This window comes from Myotis brandtii, unplaced genomic scaffold, assembly GCF_000412655.1.
Source record: "Myotis brandtii unplaced genomic scaffold, ASM41265v1 scaffold733, whole genome shotgun sequence".
Classification (NCBI taxonomy): domain Eukaryota; kingdom Metazoa; phylum Chordata; class Mammalia; order Chiroptera; family Vespertilionidae; genus Myotis; species Myotis brandtii.
The window spans coordinates 1,828,602-1,854,192 of record NW_005370908.1 but is presented as its reverse complement, the minus strand read 5'-3'; the positions used below and the strand labels follow the sequence as shown (position 1 = coordinate 1,854,192).

Here is a 25,591-nt window from a genome sequence, read left to right as displayed (position 1 = left end):
CAAAGCTCACCCCTAGAGTTGTAGGGAGACTAAAAGGTCCCCAGGATTGTGGTGACAATCATCTCTTCTTTGGGATGAACTGACTGTCCTTCATCACAGACAAGTGAAGACAAGGGAGCAGCTACTCAGTAAAAGGCACATTGAGCCTTTTGCTAAGTGACACTTTGCAAAATAGAGGTGGCTGGTGGGTGGAAGACTCTTCAAAGAGACCCTTTATCTTTCAGGATGTGACATGAGCCAAGTATAATGCCAATCACTGACACCTCACAGACTCCCCTGTGAACCCTATTGTACGGGGACGATTGAAGCCATTAGACGGGAGACAGGTGGCTCTATCAGCAGGGACATGGCAGAGGTGCAGAGCAGTCATCCCATGGCTAGTCATACCAGCTAATTGTAGTACAACAGCAGTCCCCATGGGCGCAGCTTGGCCCATGGAGTTTCTCCAGGAGGCCCCATGGCAGCAGAGGGCAGTCCTATAGACTGTGAGTGGGGCAGTGCTGGAAGCTCACACAGCTCTTCCCTGGCTCCAAGGGGAGGGAGGACAGCATAGGAGACAAAGCTGGAGCCAACTCTCACCCTAAGTGTGTAAGGGACCCCAGAGAATGCAAATCAGGGGACTCTGTCCTCCTGTGTCTTGCCACTGGCACAAAATGCAGTATCAATAAGACTTTCTTTTCTAAAATTTCATATTGCATTTTATGGAAACCATTATTCAAGTTTCAGGATAAGAACTATAAAACCAAAGAAGTCAAACTCCATAAGAATTCAATTGTACAGAATGGCCTATTGTACTTGTAAATGTAGACAATAGCGTGCTGAAGGGGGCGGGGGCAGGAATGGAGTAGAGGGAGTCAATAGGGGGAATGGGGGACATCTGTAATACTTTCAACAATAAAGATAAAAAAAGAAAGTGTAGCTCACTTTATAAAGGATAGAGGTTAAATGTTAAGTATGTAGAGTTAGAATTGTGAACTGAGGCCTGGCTGTCCAAGGCTTAACCCTCCTGCCATGTTGTCCCTTAGAAGGAGGCATGGAGTAAGCAGGAGCAGCTGGGGCAGTGTTGGTTTCAGGAAGGAAAGAGCAGGCTCGGAGAGAGACCATGGACTGTTTGGGAGCTCTGGAGTTAAACTGGACCGTGCATTGGAGACCCATTCTAGAGGACCCTGTATGCAGACCAAGGTGTACAGCTTTTTCTAATAGACTGTAGTGAGGTACTCATGGTTTTTGAACAGGGGGTGCCCGGATAAAAGAAGAGGGGGTAAAATGGAAAGATCAACCAGCAATTAAATACTAAACAGTAGAAAAACTAAATAAAGTAGCATTTTGAATGCAAGAAGCATTTGTAAAGAAAATTTCCTAAAAGGTATTTATTGACTTGTCCCATTGTGCCAGGAGAAAGGCGTCAAATGTGACTATGAGGTTTTCATTGTAGTGTCTGAGGAAACAGTATCAGGACAAATATAGGGATGTGAGGAAGGGGGGAGGGGAAGATGCTGAGAATGGTTTTAGATAAGGTAGGTTACAAGTGACGGCTTTATATGGGTTCAGGATGAACCGGATCTGGGAGACACAAACAGACTTCCCATGTAGAATTCTGAGAGCCTACAAAAGCCAGATTTTGCCAGATGTTCTTTACCAATAAAATTTTATTTCTGAAGAAAATATTTATGCCAGGTGCTGTGCTAGGACCTGGAAATATAAATGATAAGATAATCACAAGCCTTAACTTCTTATAACTAATGGCTCCGACTAAGGTAGAGTCCAGAAATCTATATATAACAATCTGAACATTGTGAGCTTGAGAAAAGGATTAAACAAAAATAATCAAACTCACTATGGAATTAGAACTGTACCTTATATAGCTTACTTAGTTATAAACTGTTTTATATAGATTATAATGTTATCATTGGGATTATGCTTTAACAGAAGCGGAACTATATCTCACAGATAACACACAGCATTATTTAATATGTATAGTGATATATGTTCTATTTAACAGATTATATTTAATGATCCTATACTGTGATCTATATACAAGTTACAAATTGTTTTGACTTTACACATTTATTTAGGGTTTCTTAGCAGGATGACTTAGGTATACTTCATGGGCACCAAGGTTAAATCTGAGGTCTGAGGAAGAATGGTTGTTTTGCCTCTGTCAGCTGTGAAATTACTTCTCAACATATTTCCCAAAGTGCCTTTCTTCATGTTATATCCCTGGTGGCATCTAGCCCTGTTGACTCCATGAATCATCTCAGACTCTTGAAATTGGTAGGAGTAGAAGGGGGTATAGAGAGGAGAAGGGATGGAAGAGGAGGGAGAGGTGGAGGAGGGGTATTTCAATGTCAAAGCCAGCCCACCCCAAGTTGATTAATGAGTGTTTCCTCATTGTTCACTATGGAGTCAGCTAGCCCTGTCTCATGTAGCTGAAATAGAAGAACACAATATCTGGCTTATGGAGCTCTTCCTTGTTTGTGTCAGAAAAATAAAGCAGTTAAGGAAAAGCATTAACAAGACCAAAATGACTAGTTTGACATCAGAAAATAAAATCACCAACAAGGCTATAAAATGTGGTGATGAATAGAAAATCTACATCCTACAAATTGACCTTTCTCCCTTGATGATTGTAAATCAGTTTCCTCTCATAAAACTGCCCAGCGAATAAAAGCTGTAGTTTAACAACCTTAGCCATCAACAGCAGCCAGCACTTCTTTTGACTGCTCTCAAATGCTTTATTCAAAGTTATCATAGGGTTCAGATGCTTTATTTGAAACTATCATTGAGTTCAGGGACACAGTGGCCCATCACAAGCTTTCTCCCCAAAAGCAGGAAATGATGAATTCTTCCCCAAAGACTCAGCCTACATAAATGGCTAAGCCTTCGGAAGCAATTCCTCTAAAAACAATCACTATTTCTAATTCTTCCTTACAATATAAAAAAAAGGATATGGGGGATGAAAAATCTTTTCTCTATTCTTGAGGGTTCTTTTGCCTAGTCCAGTGGTCGGCAAACCGCGGCTCGTGAGCCACATGCAGCTCTTTGGCCCATTGAGTGTGGCTCTTCTACAAAATACCACGTGTGGGCGCGCACGTACAGTGTGATTGAAACTTCGTGGCCCATGCGCAGAAGTCAGTTTTCGGCCTGGGCGAGTCTACTTTGAAGAAGTGGCGTTAGAAGAAGTGGGGGGTGTCGGTCGGTCGGGCGACGGGAGACGCAGCACAGGGGAGGTGGCAAATATCAACAGTACTTAAACTATATAGGTAGGTTAATAACAATGTACCTACCTATATAGTTTAAGTTTAAAAAATTTGGCTCTCAAAAGAAATTTCAATCGTTGTACTGTTGATATTTGGCTCTGTTGACTAATGAGTTTGCCGACCACTGGCCTAGTCTAATAATTAAATCTATATGACACAGGCTAACAGGAGAAAACGAAGTTTAATTATATATGTACGTATGAAACCCCACATGCATGAGAGGTTCCGTGTCAGACCGGGAAAATGAGGTATATATGACACTCTGAGCTGAAGATGAGATAAGGCACCTTGGGGGCTTCAGAGGGAAGGAAGGTCATTTTCAGGATGAAAAGAAGAGCAGGTGTTCAGCGATTTGAAGTTTGCCCTGCCCGCTAGATTGGTCATAGAAGGTTATTTCTGGTGATCACTCTTATTATGTGCAAGGCCTCTGATTTAAATTCTTCAAGGAAGATATAAAAGTTTCTCAGTAGTTACAGAGTCTCAATTGCCTTCAACTCAAAGTAATTCACATGCCAAAGTAGCACATCTTGGGGAGGCCTGTTCTGAATCCCTTCGAGAGAAATAAGGCTGCCCAATACTTGTGGCAAGAATGAAAGATGAGTCACATGCTGCAATCATGTGGTGATTTCTCTCTCCTCTTGGCCACATTTTTAAATATAACATCTTGTCTTCGGATGAAGCTTTTCATTTAAGAAATGCAAGCATCTTCTGTAAATGATATTTTGTCATTCTTCATGAGAGACTTCCTAAAAATCAATAATGTTTGTAATGTGACAATAATAATTTAATGAATCATTAAAATATGATGAGTTCATTGCATGTTATGAAGATCAAGTTTATCTCTAACCTCAACAAAGGCTCAGGCTGGAGAAATTCTTCAATAGATGTGTATCAGGGAATGTCACTCACTACCCCAGGACCTTCCCCACACTAGAGATGAGTTTTGGTTCACAACACTGGCAGAGCACTTATAACTCACCCTTTAATGATGTCCCTGTTTTGACCACTGGGCATTTTATGCGTTTGAACACTGGGCATTTTATGCATTTGAACACTGGGCATTTTATGTTTGTTTTGCATTTGAGGAAAATAAAGCAAAGTAAAACTGTTCTCTCTGCCAAGGACCAGAGAGAAGAGATATAAAAACATGAAACAAAAATTCATTTCCCACTGTTTGACCATCATTTGCTCCCTTAATTTCTCAGTGGTATCAGGATTTTTTAAAATATGTAGCCATATATCTTTTCATCTGTTTGCTTAAAAAATAATAACAGAATCACATAGTGTATTTAAAGTTGTTGAACATTATGCAGGTAAAGCATAGGATCTTCAACCCAAACTTAGACACTGAAAACAAAAGTGAAACAACGCGTCACTGGCAGGTACAGTCTCTTGCCATTTGGAAGCGCCATAAAAAAAATTTTTTTAAAAAAAGTGAGGTTATCAGAGGGAAGGTAGGGGAGGGTGGGGGTAAGGGACACGGACAACAGGGGGGTGAGGGCATGAGCAGGGGGGATAGGGGTAACGTGGGGATAAGGACACATATGTAATAACTTAATAAAAAAATTTAAAAAGTGAGGTTAAGACAACATTACTTTAAAACTCAGCAATTTCCCTCAAAACTAATTTTAGTTTGGTCTCCTTTTATTTATTAGCTTTTTTTCCTTAAAAAACTCCCTTAGATGCTATCTTTTCCCCAGCCCTTTGCCCAATTTAGTTGTTTTAAATAATCCTCAGTGCTGTCTCAAGTTTCAGCTCAGCTATGACTTATGAATGAATTATGTGATGCTTTCTAGTGTGCAAAGAAAGTTTGAAGGCCAGCCAGGCAAGTCCCACGCTGTGGGGACAGTATTTAGCACTTCTCTGTCTACCGAGCGAGGACCAACATTTCACAGATTTTGTTAAGCCTATTGGAAGATTTTAAATATTAATATAATATTTAAATGGTGATCCTACATGATAATTAGCTGCCATTTGCTTTGCCATTCTTAATGAAATTAAAATGGGATATAATTTTTCTTTCCTGTGGTACCTTCTCCAGTTTGTTTTTAGTTACTTTTTTTCTATCAGAGCACCTTGGCACTTTATGCTGTATTCAGCATTCATATACCTCTCTTTTTCAAAGCACTTGAGCAACAAACTACATGATGAGCCCTATTTGTGGGTGAGGGGAAATTATATGGCCTTTTTTATCATTATTCCCATTAGAACTGAACATTTTCCTGCACTCAGGATGCCACTGGAAAAGGAGAAAGCTTACTTAGATGAAATGGGTCCCTGCTGCTACAACATTAAGCTGCTGGAACTTCAGCAAATTAAAATATTTTAGCATCCCAGAGTCTCTCTAACCAAAAGTGCAACTCTTGCAAGAGGGAGCAGCGCCGCCGGTGGCTTTATCGCCCCGCCTTCCAGGCCCCCCAGTTGGATGATGAAGCGCAGAAGCACTGGAGGAGGCACTCATTGCCAAGAATTCCCGGGAGATGCGTAAATGCAGCGGCCTTGTGCTTGAGGCCTCCTCCGCTATTTCATTCCCATTCTGATCGCCCTTGATTCCAATGGTTCACTGGTTCCTCACAAGAATTCCATTTCCCGCTGCAATTCCAGCCCAAGTATGCCTCCTTCGTGATGGCATTTAAGGTGGGGAAAATGGTTCCACTTGTGATTTTGTCAACCGAAATACGATCTAAAATCAAATGGCCGCTTTGTGGTGTCTGGATGCTGTTGGTGTTCTAATTATGAAAGGTTTATAAAAATAAAATTTCACAGGTTGCCTAAACGTTGAATAGATATAATTTCAACCTAAGGACCCTGCATGAGTTATTAAAAACATAGGGACTTTTTTTTTTTTTTTTGCCCTTTTTGAAGGCATGGAAAATAAAACAGGGTGTACTAATACAAAATGGAATAAATGTTGTGGCACCACTTAGTTCAACCACAGTTAGTTTGAATGCTTGCTGTGGATAGTTTTGTGAAGAAAAAAAACACACTTAATATTTTCTTTGGCTGAAGGTTAGAAAATGCCGGTTGTGATTTATTTTTAAAAATAGCCAATGTGTTAATAATAACCACCTACAATTAAGATTATACTGTTTTTTATACTCAAATTATGAGAGCTGAGATACCATTGGTTGGGTTGCCAGAAATGGACACTCAGGTGTCCCTAGACATCCCCAAAAGGCTTCTACCCCCACACTCACATACTCGTGTCAAACACAGTACCCACCCTGTGCCACCTGGGATTTGCTTCTTCTGCTTGTGTTCCCACTTGCTTTGGTCTCTTGCCTGAGACACCACTGGGGAAGCCACACCACCATACCCCCCAAAAAGAGCATCACCTTCTGGCTCATGGTGCTGCCTCTGGAGAAACCAGTCCTCAAAGTGCCAGGACTTCTCTCAGTCCTGGATAAACTCAGACAGGATCTCCTGCCTGTGGGCCATACGCCCTCACTTGAGCACAAAAGACCTCTGTTTATATAAAGCACCAGTTTGCCAGACATGGGAGTGAACCACAATGGAAGATCTTTCAGCCTCATTTAAGGCTTAAGATGGCTGCTTCCTTGGCCAAAGTTTGACTGAAATTCCTGAGAAATCCAAACCAGTTTGCTCCCCAAACCACACCCAAGTTCCTGACACACACAAACTGTGAAAGATAAAAATGTTTATTATTGTTTTAAGCCACGCCATTGTGGGGTAATTTGTCATATAGCAATAGATAACTAATACAGCTGTTTCTGCTTAACAGTCCTTCATTAGCAACATTTAGCCTACTTTTAAGGGACATGATTATGTCAAGTTGCCCATTTGAAGCTTAAAAATTAGGAAAGCTTGTGCATCAAAGGACACTATCAACAGGTTCCAACAGAGTGAAAACACAATTCACAAAATGGAAAATATCATTTGCAAATAATATATCTGATAAAAGGTTAATACCCACGAAATTTAAAGTATTCCTACATTCAATAACAACAACAACAAAAACACCTGATTTTAAAATGCAGAAAGGATTTGGAATAGACATATCTCCAAAGAAGATATACAAATGGTTAATCAGCACATGAAAAGACCCTAAATATCAGTAATCATTAGGGAAATACAAAACAAACTCATTACGAGATACCATTTCAGACACATTAAGATGGCTATTATTAAAAAAAATAAAAAATGAATGTTTGAAAGGACAAAGAAAAACTGGAAACCCTTGTGCATGGTGAAAATTTTAAATGATGCAGCTGCTGTAGAAAATAGTATGGAAGTTCCTCAGAAAAATTAAAATTCAGCAATTTCACTTCTGGGTATACACAAACAAAAATATGAAAGCAGGAATTCAAACAGATATTTATACTCACACTAGAGGCCCGATGCATGAAGATTCATGCAAGAATGGGCCTTCCTTCCCCTGGCTGCCAGCACTGCCTTCGCTCCAGCCTGGAGCCACCTTTCTGCCTTCCTTCAGGCCTGAAGCCACCTTTCCGCCTTCCCTCGCTGCCCAGAGGCCCTGAGTGGCTGGGGTGGTTCAGAAGGCCTGTGTCATTGCCATCGTGATGATGCAAGTGCCCTGCCCCACCCCCGGCTGCTCAGCACCTGCATATGCAAATTAACCCACCATCTTTGTTGGGTTAATTTGCATACTCACTCCTGATTGGCTGGTGGGAAACATGAAGGTACAGTCAATTTGCATCTTTCTCTTTTATTAGTGTAGATGTCAAATAGTCAAAATATAGAAGCAAACCAACTGTCCATTGACACATCATTGGATAAGTAAAATAAGATGTATACATACAATGGATTATTACTCAGCAATGAAAAGGAAGAAAATTCTGATAGATACTACAAAATGGATGAACCTTGAACACATTATGCTAAATGAAATAAGCTGGTCACAAAAGGACAAATACTGTATGATTCCACTTATATGAGATATCTAGATTGGTCAAATCCATAGAGACAGAAAGTAGAATGGTGGTTGCCAGGGGCTGAGGGAAGGGGGTCTGGGGTGTTAGTGTTTAATGGGTCTGGAGTTCCAATTTAGGAAGGCATCTTCATCCTTTTCATCACAAGCGCTTTCCTCCTTTATGGCAATAAATGAGTCCTCACTAGGTTTCTGGCCAAAAATTGACAGTCACTCAACTGGCAGCAATGTCGGCATTCTCAGCGTCAGTCATTTCTTCTAGAAATTCTATTTGAATTTCACTTCCAGCATTATCCCTTTTTGATTTTTTGCTTCTCTTTCATCTTTGTTGCCCAATTCTGTCTTTTCAGTTATCCTTTTTTTTGTTAAATGTCATGTGGGTTTATCAATGATGGTTTCACTAATGTATACTTATGTCAAAATGCACCAAATTGTACACTATAAATATGAGCAGTTTATTTTTTATTATTATTCCTCAAAAAGCTATTTTTAAAATTAGGCTTAAATGCACTTTTAAATAAGGTATGTAGTTAAATCATTTGGCTACATTAAATACCATCAGACATACTACCATAAATATCCAAAGTATTTGGCCAAAAAATATAATAGAGATATAATTAAATTACATCAAGACAGCCAAAAGCATGTAATCACTTGCAAACAGCTTACACAGCCTTAAGGAAGAAGAGAGAGGAAATTGCCTGTCGGAGCAGGCTCCATTTTAGTACTGGATTAGCCATCTCTCTTTATGCTGAAGGCTTCCCATGGATTTCAAAGAAGTCTTTAGATCAGAGAAGAATAGCGCAAGGCTGAATAATTGTAGTGAGGTGGAGGTTCTCCTAAAGAGATTCTCTTTTGAGATGTATCCATGATGACATTATCATACTATCAAGGATGGGAGGGCTTTGGGGTGGGACTCTGGAGCTAGTAAAGTACTCTTAGGCTTCAAAGAAGAGAGAAGAAATACATTTAAATCAAAGCAGAATTTTGAAAGTCAGGGGAGAGTGATGCAATTCCTTGCTGGAGGAGTGACTGTGACAAATAAACTCTTTCTGTGTGAGATTGGCTTTGCTAGCTATCAGCAATATCTGGGTGGAATGCTCCAGACCAAAAAAAAAAGGGGGGGGAGGGATAGCTGAAGAAAGAGAAATCTATTACTAAATCCACCATAATACAATAGCTTAATATTGACACAAGCACAGTGTGGGGATTGGGGTCACGCCAGTGCGCATGCAGTGATTGCACCCTGCAGAGAGAAATAGAAATAGGCGACGAAGGTAAGATGGCCCAGGTAATACACATGCAGGGGACAACCTCATAGCCCAAGAAACAATCGACTCCCAGATAAAATGCTGAGAAACTGAATGAGGATTGTGTTTTTGAAATAATCAAACAGTAGGATCTAAAATGTTGCTGGCAAAAAGAAATAATTAGTGGATGATTTATGCGGTTTCATGAACCAGCAGGTGTAATGGAACTATCTATTTTCCTCCTGCTGCACAATAAAGATGATCAGTCAGAGCTGGAAATCTGTTCCTAGGCACTGAAGTAGACATGTGACTTAATGTTCCTGGCAAAATATCAATTCAAAGACCTGATGATTATGAGAATTAAGGAAAAATTTAGTGTTGAATAGTGCAGAGCAAACAGAGCCTGAATTCTAAAGACTTCTAATATAAAGCTGAATGTGTTAATAAATATTTGGGCAACACAAAGAAAGGAGAGTTTAATATCAGTTTCGGTTCAGTAGGGGAATATTTGTGATATGCATGAAAGCACAGAAGGGTGATATAAAAATAGATGATGTTATCAATGTCTTATGCATAAAAGGTGCTCAGAATAACAGTTTTTATTTCATTTATGATTTCAAAAGTATGACGGTCTGCTGCTTTTAAAAAATAGAGAAATCCTTCATTTGCTTTCTATACAAAAAAAAAAAAATATGTATTCTTCAGCTCCAGCAACTATCTTTCTCAAACTTCCATGACTTCCATGCTGAGAATAACCCTAGCAGGTCAAAACTTCCTGGATCCATCTTGAATGGGATTGGGCCCTCTCCTCTAATCTCCTTTGTCCACATACACTCAGGGCCTGAATGGAATCCAGCCCAGATGTGCAGAGACAGAAAGCCTTCACCTTATTTTCAGACTGATGTTAACAGTAAGCCCTACATTGTCCCCTCTAGCCATGCTGAGCCCTGGCCTCCAGCTACCACTTAGCACTGCTGTTATCTTAAACTATACGGCTGCTTCCCTGCTTGCTTCACTGATAGGGGGCCAGCAGGGTCCCACCAGGGAGCAACAGAAAAGCAGTGGGATTGTGGGCAGCATATTTAGATCAACTGTGTGTTATAGCCGACTTCTCTGCAGAGCGCTTGAAACTTCCCTGGAATAATTTCCACAGAAGAAAAAATTCACTATGTATTGGCAACAGCAACAACATATGCCAGATTCTACATATACAGTCAAACACATTCATGGAGCACACATTCTATCCATTTTATGTATATCGGAAATGGGGTTGCCAGGTTTAGCAAACAAAAATATAGGACACCCAGCTAAATTTGAATTTCAGATAAGCAAATAATTTTTTCAGTATAAGTATGTGCCATGTGTTAAAAGATCAACTGAGGCATATTTAAAATGTTTAAAGTTTATTTAAACTTTAAAGTTAAGTAAAGAAAAGAAATTATTTGCTTGGCTATGCCTACTTGGCTGTTTGTGATTGGTTGTCATGAGTGTTTTGATTTTGAGACATTTGCAGGCTTAGATTTTGGATTGTGTAGGTATGCCGCCATGGTATTAGCCACCTCCATCTAGAGGCCTGCTTGCTTAATTGATTTAACACAGGTGATAGTAATACATGTATTAATTATACTTATAGTTAATAATTATTTGTTGTTCATTGGAAATTCAACTTTGACTATGTGCCCCACATTTTATCTGGTAACTCTAACTGGGAGTACTAAGGAGAGAGTTTCAGAGTGGTGGCAATTAGAGGAACAGGAGGGAGAAGGGCATTGAAGCAGCAGAAACTACGGTTAAAGAAACACAGTCCAGGAGCCCTCAGGGGATGTCTGACTGACGGCTTAGGCCCTCTCCTCACTCAGTCCCGATTGGCCGGACCCCAGCAGCAAGCTAACCTACCGGTCGAAGCATCTTCCCCCTGGTGGTCAGTGCGCATCATAGTGAGTAGTTGAGCGGCCTTAGCATATCATTAGCATATTACACTTTGATTGGTTGAACGGACGACCAGACACTTAGCATATTAGTCTTTTATTATATAGGATTTTTACCACCTCTAGCAAGAGATATTATTGGGATGTCTCAGTTGCATGATTCTTTAAATGTGTACACAGCTATGAATGTTTAAGTGAGGAATATAGCTTTGCCCCTACCCTGTTGCCTCCATATATTTGAATGTGTGTATATGTGTTCCTATGTAAAGATGCCAGTGAACTCAAATGTGTATATGACTATCCTATTTCCTGGAGTGGATGACTTTATTCTATAATCAAGAAAAGACCCAGGAAATTCTTCTTGTAACTGCTTGTAATATTTCTCAGCTGTGGTTCCAATGTTCTCCCAAAGTGCTGATTCATGATAACAGCGGCAAATTAACATAGTGTATTGGGGGTTTTTTTATATATGTGTGTGTGTTTTCATTTATCTTTATTGTTGAAAGTTTTACATATTCCCCCCCTTTTTTCCCATTGACCCCCTCCACCCCACATCTTCCTCCCCCCAGGCCTTCACCACATAATTGTCTGTATCCATGGGTTATGCATATAAGTTCTTTTGTTAATCTCTCCTCACCCATCCACACCCACCCACACCTTCCCTCTGAGATTTGTCAGTCTGTTCCATGCTTCTATGTCTCTGAATCTATTTTGTTTATCAGTTTATTTTGTTCATTAGATTCCACATTAGAGTGAGATCATGTGATACTTGTCTTTCTCTGACTGGCTTGTTTCACTTAACATAATATTCTCCAGGTCCCTCCATGCTGTTATTTTTTACAACTGCATAGTATTTCATGATGTAAATGTACCACAGCTTTTTTATGCACTCATCTACTAATGGGCACTTGGGCTATTTCCAGACCTTAGCTATTATAAATTGTGCTGTTATGCACATTGGGGTGCATATATTCTTTCTGATTGGTGTTTCTGGTTTCTTAGTATATATTTCTAAAAGTAGGATCACTGGGTCAAATGACAGTTCCATATTTAATTTTGTTGAATAAAATTCATACTGTTTTGCACAGTGGCTGCACCAGTCTGCATTCCCACCAGCAGTGTACTAGGGTTCCCTTTTTTTCATATCCTTGCCAGCATTTGTCATTTGTTGATTTGTTGATGGTAGCCATTCTGACAGGTGTGAGGTGATGCCTCATTGGCATTTTAACTTGCATCTCTCTGATGATGAGTGACTTTGAGCATTTTTTTCATGTCCCTTGGCCATTTGTATGTCTATTTAGATCCTTTGCCCATTTTTTTAATTGGATTCTTTGTTTTACTTTTGTTAAGTTGTATGAATTCCTTATATATCTTAGAAATTACCCCTTATTAGATGTATCATTGCCAAATATGTTCTCCCATTCAGTTGGCTTCCTTTTCTTTTTATTTGTGGTTAGTTTTCTGTGCAGAAGTATTGTTATTTCCAGAATAATGACTTCAGAATGATATTATTTGTCCATTCACATGGACGGTGTATAAGCAGGGGAGTGGGAAGTGTTATAGACAAGGCAATGCCAATGGGATGGTAGGCAGCACAACAATGGCAAATAATTCATTGAAGAACAAGTCTTATACTTTTGATGAAGGAATATTAGAAAAAAAGGGACACGGAGGCAACCAAGAAATCAGAGTAGTCTTTGTAGCATTGTCTCTTTTCTGCATCTTGCTGTATTAATTGAGCCCTATTTTGTGACCACCATTGGTCATAACTAACCAAGGAATCCATGAGGGGGAAAGGAGGTCAGATGGGGGAGAGGCCCAAGGAGATGCTGAATGTGGAGTTGGCAGGACAGAACAAGAAAAGTAAACGATCCCATTAGGAATAAAATTTTTGAAGACTGTGTCTCCAAATCCAGCAGACCCCTGGGCATAGTTCCAGGCCTTACTCAGAATTTTGTAGCAATTTTTAAGATAAAGTGATTTTCCTAAATATCACTAGTTTTGTTTGTTTGTTTGTTTTGTTTGTTTTGTTTGTTTTTGTTAATCCTCACCCAAGGATATTTTTCCATTGACCTTTTAGAGAGAGTGGAAGAGAGAGGGAAAGACAGAGAGAAACATCAATGTGAGAGAAACACATAGATTTGTTGCCTCCAGCACACACACCCCTGGGGCCCGGGCTGGGGAAGAGCCTGCAACCGTGGTAAGTGCCCTTGACCAGAATCAAACCAGGGACTCTTTGGTCCACAGGCCAACACTCTATCCACTGAGCCAAACCAGCTAGCACAAAATATCACTAGCTTTTACTTTACTTTTACACGTGTCTGGATCTTCTTAAAGTTCCCAGCTATTCTGTTCATTTTATCTTCTAATGCAAATGAAAACCTGGAAAGGGTCAATGTTCACACCAACTGGATACTTAAGTGAAGGAATTTGAACACAAAACAAAGAGAACCATAGCCTATGGGACACCAGCCTATGAAACTGTGCTGCAAGCTGGAGCATCTCTTCAAGACAATGCGGTTGCTTTCTCTGCCACGTAGCACCATAGAGCTGAAGGAATGGCAGAGAGCATCTCATCTCAGCTAACGCCCTTCCCACAGACACAGGAACAGCGCAGTTCAGCTGTGGCCAAGCCCAGTACCCAGGCTCTCTGATTATGCTACACTCTTTCTAGTAATAATAGCTCTACTATTCCTAATACCTACTGTGTGCCAGGTACTATTCTGAGCACTTTACAGGTTACTTTATTTAATCCTACGACCACTCCCATGATGTCAGTGCAGATTACTCCATGTACTTTCTTTAAGTGAGGAATCTGAGGCCTGGAATCAAATAACTTGCTCAATCTCAAAACTGACCAAAGGGCTGAGCTTCTTACCCTGAACACACACACACTCCCGCCCCTACACGGGGTGCTTATTTCCCCGCCATCAACCTTCCTTCACCCCAATGAAGAAGAGTAGGTACTTGGCGCTTCCTTTCGCCCGGCTTCATTGTGCAGTAATTTACTAGATTCTGCCTGGCATCCTGTCACACATAGAAAATATCATCAGAACACCTGGCCTTGCATTGAGCGATGCTGCCTTCTCTCTATAGTGGTTATCAGCTTGTTTGTCCTCCTTCTAAGCAAAATCTCTGACTGTTCCTTGAAATGCTTAAAGCAAAGTGATCCCTAAGAGGAACTTCATTATCTCCAGTTTCACCTGCCTTCGTTCTATGTGAAAAATAAAGAATTTTTATAATTATGAAGTAGCAGGAGGGATGAGAAAGTTGATACAATTGTAAACTGAATTTTTACAGGCTCCGATTAATTATCTGATTGGCAACTGACCCCCATGCCAGAGCGGGAATGTATGCAAAGCCTTGGGCTAATCATATCATACTCCATGCAGTTATGAAAACGCATTGTTAATAAGCCACCAACCGGAGCTGCCTGAGGCTGTCTGATTTCTTTCCCTTTTCTCTCTTCAACTTCTAGTGCAACTGAGCTCAGCCTTTGAGTGCATAGACCAATAAATGACCATCTTTTCTGCTGCACAGAACCTGAAGCGGGTGGCGGAGACCTGGATGGACGAATTTGCCGAGTACATTTACCAGCGCCGCCCGGAGTACAGGCACCTCTCCACGGGGGACATCTCCGCCCAGAAGGAGTTGCGCAAACAGCTCAAGTGCAAGGACTTCAAGTGGTTCATGGCGGCTGTGGCCTGGGATGTGCCGAAGTACTACCCTCCCGTGGAGCCCCCACCTGCTGCCTGGGGAGAGGTGAGGAGCGCCTGCGTGAACCCTGCTCTTGCTTTAGTGCGTCCATCTCTCCCAGCCTCAGGAGGTGGGAGGGGCTGCTGAAACCCTCACTCCTTTGCCCAGCAGGAAAGTCACGTTAGCTTAAGTCACCTTGGCTAGATGAATGTTCAACCTTTTTTAAAAATATATATTTTATTGATTTTTTACAGAGAGGAAGGGAGAGGGATAGAGAGCTAGAAACATCGATGAGAGAGAAACATCGATCAGCTGCCTCCTGCACCCCCACCACTGGGGATGGGCCCGCAACCAAGGTACATGCCCTTGACCAGAATCGAACCTGGGACTCTTCAGTCCGCAGGCCAAGGCTCTATCCACTGAGCCAAACCGGTTAGGGCAATGTTCAACCTTTTTAGACATTGCGAGGGGTGAGCATTCAGCCCTCAGCCCCTGTAGCTCCACCTAAAAATTCTTGGCCACTGTTGACCCCCCAAGTGAATTTTTCATATACCTGAAAAATATTTTTATTTGAGGTTAGTGAGATGACCATGAAAGCTTGTAGAGAATGAACATGCCTGTCATGCTCCTGCATCGATAAGGGTGACCTGATGTCCGTGATAACATCCCTCACAGTCCCCCACGCTCAGCCTTGCTCCCGTCTGTATAAGCAAGGACAAGGTGACAGAGGGCTTGGCTTTTTTCCTACCCCGGCTGTGCTGTGCAGAATCGTGAGGAAATGCATTTCCCTTATACCCGGAACTGTGACATGCGAGGGAGCCCCGTTTGTTCCTTAAATAAGCACTAACCTTTCCACCTCCGAACGCTTTAAATATCCATCTTTGGGCATAAAAGGGCTATTGTGCTGGTTCACTTCCATTCCATCCTGTGACTATAGCCTTTTCCCCATGGAAGAGAGTGCGTAAAGCAAGAACTGAAATTGGATAGGGTGGATTTATCCCAGCAGCCTAATCTGCTTTTAGCAGAAGGTTATGGGGGAAGTGCAGGCTGGCCGCGATGCTTTCCGAAGGCAGGAGTTGACTGTTGCACGTGAACCTTTTCAGCACCATCCTTGGTGGTTTGGTGATGTGGGGAGGGCATGTCTTTGTCTGGTTAATGTCTGTGGCTTGGTAGAACTCTGAAACAGGTGGCTTGGGCATCGTAGGAGAGGCCCCGGTATTGAGGAGTGTCCCAGCTCCTGTAGGAAATGTATTCAGCAAGTTACGTGTGTGCTATTTGTTTTGCTGAGAGGGTCCAGAAAGATGTCATTCTTTACCTGTGTCAGATTCCTGGACATGAAGGAGTGGAAGCCTTCTCCACATGCTCCATCTCTTAATTTTTTTATAATATATTTTTATTGATTTTAGAGAGGAAGGGAGAGATAGAAACACCAATGATGAGAGAAAATCATTGATTGGCTGCCTCCTGCACACCTCACACTGGGGATTGAGCCTGCAACCCCAACATGTGTCCTGACACTCAACCACTGAGCCACGCCGGCTGGGCTCTTAATGTCTTTTGTATGTGCACATGGCCCTGATACTGGCTGCTTACATCAGTTAGTAATTTGGCCTAATCCTTTGCATCTTAAACATTTCATTAGAGTTTCCCCGGAACATTAGTAATATTAATCTGCCGGTATTCATTTTAGCTATTTATCGTGGGCTTAATTTACAACAGTGGAAATTGAAAGTACCCTCTAGAAAGAACTTTCTTAAGCTAATGCATCATAAGACATAGGAATTTGTTACCCAGTAAGCAGCTGAGTTCCTTCCTAGAGCTTTATGGTTAAAGTCACGCCTGTCATCTTTCTGTGATAATTTAAATGCAGTCCTGCCTTAGTGACCAAGAAATACTCCTGAAGACTTCACAGTATTATTGTGTGATTTGCAGCTGCATTAAACTTTCATCAATCTTTGCTCCACCTGATATAGAAACAAAAATGTTTATTCCTACCTGCTTACTACTTCAAACTGCATGCAGTTGGCCACATTTTCCCACATTACATGACTAGACTATAATGGGTATTTCCGAAGCACCGTGCTTGGAAATAGATTCAAGCTTCCATTGAGGTTCTAGAAAAGACACAACTTCCCAGGAATAATCAAAAAAAGACCCATCTTAGGGCCAAGTAGGCTATGCCAGAGTATTTTTACCCATTACTCTAGACTGCCTCACACCTTTTACAAGGCTTGTGTGGCCGTAGGGACATTTTCATTCATCATTCCTGGTCTAAACAATCAGACATTGAGAAGATCAGATTTTTTCTTTTAACAAGATGGCAGATTTCTTTCCTCAGTGCTTCAGAACAGCAAACAAAGAAAGGGCATATTTAGGTTAAAGGAAAGAAGAAAATGGAGGTCTAGGTCAAGGACCATCGCGTTCAGTGGCATTTGTGTAGTGAAGGCATGCTGCAGAGCAAGACTGAAGAGTCAAGGTAGGGTTTGGAGGGAGGCAGAAAGAAAGGAAATGAACAAGTGACAAGGGTTTTCACTGGTAAATCGTTTGGAAAAATACCTATTTTCTAAGCAAAATAGATCCCTAAGAGTGAATGTAATACATATGCCTTTAATGCAGGAGGTAAATGAAGTGTTTGAAATGCAGCTTAATCTAAATGAAATAATGGAAAAGAAAGAATGTTTCCTAACTATACACTGGGTAGTTACACCTTCTGTTTAACTGTGGACAAAAATTACTAAATGATCTCTGAAAAAATTTCTTTCACTTTTTTTTACTCTTGTGTTTTCTTTTCCCTTTGAGAGGGCTTTTAAAAATAATCATTGTTTCATTTTTTAATAAATCTACAGAAAAGTTGCAAAGATGGTGCAGAAAGTTTGCATATACCCTTCACCTCACTTCTTCTAATGTTAACATCATATGTTTGTACATTGGAACTAGTAATTAACATTGGTAAAATACGATTACCTAAAGTACAGACTTTATTCGGATTTCACCAATGTTAAATGTTTTTACTAATGCCTATTTTCTATTCCAGGACCCAATCTAGTATATGAGAGGGTTGTTTAATTTCCTATAAACTTTAATTGTTAGAATGGGCAAAGCTCCTAAATAAATGTCAATTGCTGTTTTAGTAAGAAAGTGAGAAAGGAAATGCATGCTGCGGAGTTTTTTTTAAAGCAGTTAGAGGAAAGAACCACAAATGTCCAACAAAGTAAACCTAAGAATTCTTTACGGGAGACCTGTGCCAAGAAGCGGGGAAGCTCGCCGTTTTGTGCACTTGTACTTGGAATGATTTTCCACCTGCTTTTCTGTGCCAGCCTGATTCTGGGTAAACAGAGAGGTGCTTAGGCAATTTTTGGCTCTGGTAGTTGAAACCCAGTTTGTAAAGGATATGTTACAGACCTTAAACACCCTATAAACTGCTACTCATTTCCCTGACAAATTCAGTCGCATTGTTGCACTTGTCTTCTAACTTATCTCTCTGCTTTTGCCCTTTCCCCCTTCTGTTTATTCTCGACATAGTCCACTTAAAATGGAGATCAGGCCCCTCCTCCATTCAAAACCTTTCAGTAGCTACCATCTCTCTAAGGGTAAGAACCAAAGTCCTTATCTGTACCATAAATGATCTGACTTCTGTTGTGGCCCCTCCAACCTCTTCTCTTACATTTCACCCCCAGCTTACTTTCCTCTAGGCACGCTGGCCTCCTCACTATTCTTCCACCTGGCCAGGCACTATCCTGCCCCAGGGCCTTTGCACTTGCTATTCCTACTGCTTAGAATCCTCCAGCCTCAGAAATCTTATGTCTCCTTTCCTCACTTCCTTCAGGTTCTTACTCAAAAAATCATCTTCTTAGTAATGCCTTCTGTGGTCACCCTACGTATTACCTGCAACAATTCACAAACACATGGATTCTCATGCTTACACACATCCAATCCCCCTTCTCTGCTTTGTTTTCTCCTCAGCATCCATCACTATATAACAAGGTATCTAATGTGTGTGGGTGGGGGGAGAGGGGTAATATAGTATTTCTCATCTATCTGCCCCACTAGAAAACACAGGGATTTTGTTGATTTTTGGAGTTATGACTGCTAGAAAAAGTGTTTGGCATGTAGGAGGTGCTCAATAAATATTTGTTGAATGAATAAATGAATGGAAGACCCTGGCTCCCTATTCACTTCTCTGCCCACATGCTTTCAAAGTGCAAGCACATTGAGCGCTCACTCGCTTTACCAACCCCTCCTTGGCTGCACGAAGTCCACCTCATGGGGAAGCTTGGCCGCCAGGAAGACAGTTTGTGTAATGCATGTTGGGTCATTCATTCTGATGGACTGTCAGATCTGTGGTCCACATGATAGTCAAACAGGATATGGAATGCTCTCTTCGAACATCCTAAGGAGAAAAGAAGGAACACCCAAAGTGAGAATTTTTCTTACCTGGCAATTTCCAAACTCTACCTGTCAGCTTCCTACTTAAAAGGCAAGAAGACATTAAAGCCATATCTGGTGGAGAAGTTCTCTCCAGAACTCATTCCATCCTCCGGTGCGCAGAGGCAGTGGGTAGAGTGGGGAGGATACGGGGCCCAGAGAGAATAAATAGGATTTGAGCTGTGTAATAAGTCCAACATCCCTTCGTGCTGTTCAGATAGAAGCAATGTGCTTTCCATGGCGCTGTGTTGGGTAGGGTAAGGACAGATTTAAAGTGGAAAACTCTTCTTAAATCATGCACATATGGAGTGTCTTTTTTTGTGTCACGATGCTAAATGAAAGAAACAGAATCTCCTATTTTTTTTCTCCTTCTTACCCCTTCCCTCCTTAGAATTCATGAATTTGCTAAAGTCATTTATAGTACTCCTTTATAGTCCAAAAAGAGACTTCTGCAGAATCGCAAATATCATGTGTAAGAGCGAATAAAAGTAGTAAAATAGACAAACATGTCTCTTCCAACCAGCACCATAAATTCTTTTAAGAAGCGTCTGCTTACTGTCCTCAATGTGCCAATCTTGGCCCCTCCGCTTGTCATCTTGCGATTGTGCTAAACTTTTTAAAAAATCTTTATTTTAAAACCCCATCTCAATACCTAACTGCTTCAGCTGCTATTTAAATTCCTTCCTCAAGATTAATGCCACCCTGAATTATGGAACATTCACAGAGCTAGGCACCCGACATAATTCCTGGTCTCCTCCTCTGCTTTGGGCAGCTCTTGACTTCTTCCCATGGCTTCCTTTCTCCTAATGTACTCGCAGAACACAGGCTTTTCCAATTTCTCCCTATCAGCTGACATGAAAGGAAGTGCCACACTAGGAGCTGCGTTATTTGAAAGACCATCTGAGGATGTGATGTTGTCTTTTTCAAACAAATGATGTGTAAGTGTTGCTGCTGTAAGGGCCAGAGCCTTCTGCACAAGGAGTGAGGTTCTCTCACATTCTCTCGGGAGAGTCATGGCCAGCTTCCCACCTTCCCCTGCAACCTAGTCTTACAACGAGGAAAGGTACAAAGTCAGATTGTCCTGCTACTCCCACGGCAACTCTGCAGGGACCTTCCTTGCCATTCGAGCCAGATCTTTAAATTAAGCAGTCATTCAGAGATGCTTTGCCATTCTCTGAGTGTATTAGAGTTGACTTGATCCGTCATTTATTTTCTCAGGCAGAAGCAATGCCCGAGGGCTATGCTAATTCATCTCTCTGGAGCTCAACAACGAGGTTGAGAAAAATGTAAAAACAAATAAAGAATCACATTGTCCTTTCAGATCTTACTCTGTGCTGTCTGAGTTGTCAACAATTGAGACAGTTGAAGACAAACTTAAGTATCTGTGATAAATATAGTTTTAGTTCCATATTCTCAGCTGAGTAAATTGGACATCTTCCCTACAGTGGCCATTTGACCCAAGTCATGATGGAATCAGAGCTAACAGATTTATTTTTCTTCTCTTATATGCCAAACAAAACTCTCTGTCTTTTCAATTTATTTTGTTCTTTCTTAAAATATATGTATTCATATTGACATATATTCACACACATAAGTATATGCCTTTTGGGGTTCATATGACAGAAATATAAATATTTCTCTCTTTTCTGCACTGAGTGCTACTAGAGAGTGATCTGGTTCCTGAGTAGGGGTTTCCCTGCAGTGACTGTGTCAAACAGCAAGGATGGACCGGCTTCCAGCAGTTTATTTCATACAGCAAAATACCAGAAAGTTTTACTAAAGTCCAAGACAAAGGAGATGTGCATTATTATGGCTTCTTTGTAATCATCACTTCTGGGTGGGCCCAGATAATCGTGTTTGTTCCTGGTGCTTGGCTGGATTAGATAATGAAACCCACCCCCTGGCGCCTGAGCTGAAGGTCAGTCTGACAACACACCTGCCTCTGGCAAGGTATGTTTCAGAGCGTGGCTCTGCCGGGCACTGCTGGATTCAGATGACAATCAGCTCAGGGGCCTTTCCCAGGCACTCTCTACAAGAAGTAAATTAAATTTTAACTGTATGTTAGCCTAATTATGAATTCATCTTAATGTTTAAGTTTCACTGACAATTGATACCTTTCTACTTCCAAGAAAGCTACAAAATTAATAAAATTTGAGGATCCTTCAATTATCTCTGTGGCCTCAGAGAGATGGCATTGATGAAACAAATTCAGTAGAATTTTTCCGGTCATGGACATAAGAATCATGTCCACCTTACCCATTCTTTAACAAAATGCCTGTAAGACTGCCCTCAGCTTGCCTTTAAAATCCAGTGACCACCCACAAGTGGGGAACAAGAATAAGCACAGCAAAAATAAATTAATAAATAAATAAGAAAGATTTTCGGGGTCCTGGAATAAAAGTTAGAAAATACTGGGAATCAGTTCTAAGTAAGCAAGACTGGTCCCAGTTTGCATTATTGGGCTTGGAATTTGGTTTTAATCACTCATAGGCGGGCAATAGTTAAATGCAAAAGCCAATGTTCCCCTAAGTGTCCTTGTAATGTCCTGAGCTGCTCTGTTAGTAGTTAGTGGGTCCTGACTGGCCCTGTTCCAAACTCTGGGAAGTATAGTGACTCAGCTGCTGAACAATAAGCAGTCCCTTACATTCACAGTAGATACGTTTTGGGCAACCTTAAGGTCATCCGTCAGAATTAGAGTTTGAGAGCAACTTGGAACTTAACTATCTCTGTTTGGGTTTGGGACATGCCAAATAAGCATGCCCGTGTTCCCCTGCAGCCTCCACAGCTAAATTCTTCCTCTACAATTTATTTTCTTACAATTATATCTTCTTTTTTATCCATTCGGTTAGATTTCTTCCTATTAAATTTGAGATCTAGGAGATAACTTTGACTAGCTTAGATTTCCAGAATTCTGTTTTTGTCTAATCAACAACCCAGTGGTATTTGGCTAAGATCTTTCCCTTTTTATGGTGTCATGCATAGCTCTTTCTATTGAGCCTCCACTGCCCATTGTGATGCCTGTTAGTCAATTTCTAAATTAAGATGGCCTGTCCTTTAGGTCCATTACAAAGATTATCATAGCAAGATAATCTCAGGAGGAGCTTAACTTTCCAGACCAATCTCTAAAACAAGAAAGGCAGATTACTTTTCTGGTCTTGTTCTATAGACCCAAGTCATCCAGAACCAATGATACACATTCACGCTTTTTGCCTAAGCTTTCTTGTCTGAGTTGCATACAAGTTTGCAGCAGATAGTTTTGTTCCAGATTCTACCATTCAAATACTGCTGTTCTACTGGAAATAATACAAATCCATATGGTGTGATGCCAGAAATAAGGAGCTACATTTTCCACAGTGTCTTTGCTTGAAAATATACCGAGATTGAGATATCACTTCACACCTGTCAGAATGGCTGCCATCTGTAAATCAACTAAAACAAGTGTTGGCGAGGATATGGAGAAAACAGAACCCTAGTCACTGTTGGTGAGAATGCAGACTGGTGCAGCCACTATGGGAAACATAGTATGGAGTTTCCTCAAAAAATTACAAGTAGGACTGTCTTATGACCCAGAAATCCCACTTCTGGGAATGTATCAAAAGAAAAAAAGCTGTGGTACATTTACACAATGGAATACTAATCTGCTATAAAAAGCAAGAAAATTTCACCCTTTTTGATAGCTAATAATCAGCTGACTCTCTACAACAGTGGTTCTCAACCTGTGGGTCGCGACCCCTTTGGCGGTCGAACGACCCTTTCACAGGGGTCGCCTAAGACCATCCTGCATATCAGATATTTACATTACGAGTCATAACAGTAGCAACATTACAGTTATGAAGTAGCAACGAAAATAATTTTATGGTTGGGTCACAACATGGGGAACTGTATTTAAAGGGCCAGAAGGTTGAGAACCACTGGCTTAGAGGGACCTGGAGAACATTATACTAAGTGAAATAAGCCAGTCAGAGAAAGACAAGTACCATATGATTTCACTCATAGGTAGAATTTAATGAACAAATTGAACTACTAAGCAAAAAAGAGACAGACTCATAGGTAGAGAGCAGGCAGACAACTCTGGTTGGGGGGAGGGTACTAGAGGGGTGGGAGGATTGAGTAAAAAAAGGAAAAAAAAAGAGAACTCATGGACATGGACAACAGTGTGGTGATTGTGGAGGGCAGGTGGGTGGGTGGAGATAGAAGAATGCATAGAGGAAATAAATGCTGATGGAAAAAATAAAATAATTAATTCAGATTGACCAATAAAGCAAATCTAACTCTCTGCTGTATATGAGACTCACCTGAATCAAAATGACACAGAAACATTAAAGGATTAAAGAATAAGCACAGATATACCAGGCAAACCCAAGTAATAAAGAAGCAGAGTTGAGATTTTAATATGAAACCAGGTAGAATGAGGTTTTTTAAAAAGCTTAAAATGTTTTTTTTAAGGTCAAAAAATACCTTATAGTGACTAAAGACCACAATCTCTAGAAAAACAACTTTCAGAGGTAGAAACTGCTGGAAATGCAAGGAGAAACTGACAGAAACACCCCAATAATAGGACAGCTTAGCATAGTTCTCTCCATGCAAGAAATAATGGGTGGGCCAAAATTAATGCAGCCGTGTATACTAATCTAAACCCTGTGATCAATAATGAAGATCTAATAGACCTATTTAACTCTGACAAAAATTTTTTTTTAGTTTACCTTCCTTTCAGGTACACAGATTTAAAAGTAGGTTAATGTTATAAAGAAAGAAAGTTTGCTGCATATATTAAAAGAGACCCAAATAGAAAATCAACAAAATAAGCACCCTATATTCTTACATTTGAATTGTAAATGTCAATGTAATTCAACTTTTTTCTAAAACTACTACCAATTTTCTAGCTGTGTCCATAGTAAAGGCCTAGAAACATTTTCAATCACATCTCAGTGAGCACATCTGATGCTCAACTGTGGTGTCTAAATAGGATTCTCCACTAAATGGAACTAAGGCTCCTTGAAGAATGTGTGATTTCAGTTGTGGGAAAGATGTAGAAAATGAGCTGGGACATTTTGTTGCTCTAGAAAACAAGGAAGGAAAGGGAGCTGTCAGAGGCTGACGGAGATCGTGTCAAAAGGACCTGGGAAGAGGTTCCCACTTGCCATAGATGGGACAAATCTCTCTCTCTCCCTCTTCCTCTCCCTCTCTCTCTAAAGGTTGGAACATTGGTTACTAATTTTCCAGAAGGCTTTCTCAATTTTCAAAATGAGAAAATGATCCAATTAATTTAAATGTACAATATAGAGATTCATAATGATGCTTTTAAAGCTCAAGAGGTAAAAGAAAGAATAAAAACCACTGTACACCATTGGCAGTTGCTAGGACACCAATTCACTTCTCTGAAAACTGGCATTTTAAAGGGAAACAAGTATTTTTCTTGGTTTTCTGTATAATATACATTTTAAGGTATCCAAAGAGTCCTAGTGCTTGAAAGTTTTTAACAGAGATTCTGAGATAAGGAATTCAAAGAGAAAGAATTAGAAAAATCACTATTTTTCAACCCCTCGTGCACTAACTGCTCATCATTGGAAGGTAAAAGCATTAGATGAACTGGGAATGAAAAACAATAAAATTTTCAATCTGTACTGTCATCTGAACTCACTGATCAATTTTAGCATCATTAAAAATGAATCATACAGGCATTGTGATATGATGCAATGTGAAGGCATTTTAGACAAGCTGGAAAATTGAGACCCATCCTTGAAATATCTTTCAAAAAAAAAAAAGACAGAAAAAAAACCTAAATCTAAATTTAAGCCTTTAAATCTAACTTTAGTCTACAGGAAATTCAGGGAATAGAAGATAAAGTTAAACACCTCAAGCCAAATCTAGAATTTAAGAACCTAAGTACATGGCAGGGAGAGAAGAGGAGGAGGGGGGCTACTCTAAATTATGAGATATTCACAAGGCTCGGTGGAGCTTAACAACCAAACACAATGAAATAGAACTTGTTTGGATCTTGAACAGAATACTAACTAAAAAGAAACATTTTTAGGCAATTGAAGGGTATTTGAATATGAACTAGGTATTAGATAATACTAAGTAGTTGTTGCTAATTTGTGGATATAAGAGAAAACGTTCTCT

General features: G+C 40.5%; 1 protein-coding gene across 1 annotated transcript in view; it reads left to right on the top strand.

The window, feature by feature from the left end:
• Nucleotides 1-25,591, top strand: part of GALNTL6 (polypeptide N-acetylgalactosaminyltransferase-like 6) — a 612,339-nt gene that overhangs the window by 533,910 nt on the left and 52,838 nt on the right. The window contains exon 8 of the mRNA XM_014530359.1: nucleotides 14,888-15,109. Coding sequence (XP_014385845.1) covers nucleotides 14,888-15,109 — 222 coding nt within the window. The remainder of the gene's footprint in view (nucleotides 1-14,887; nucleotides 15,110-25,591) is intronic.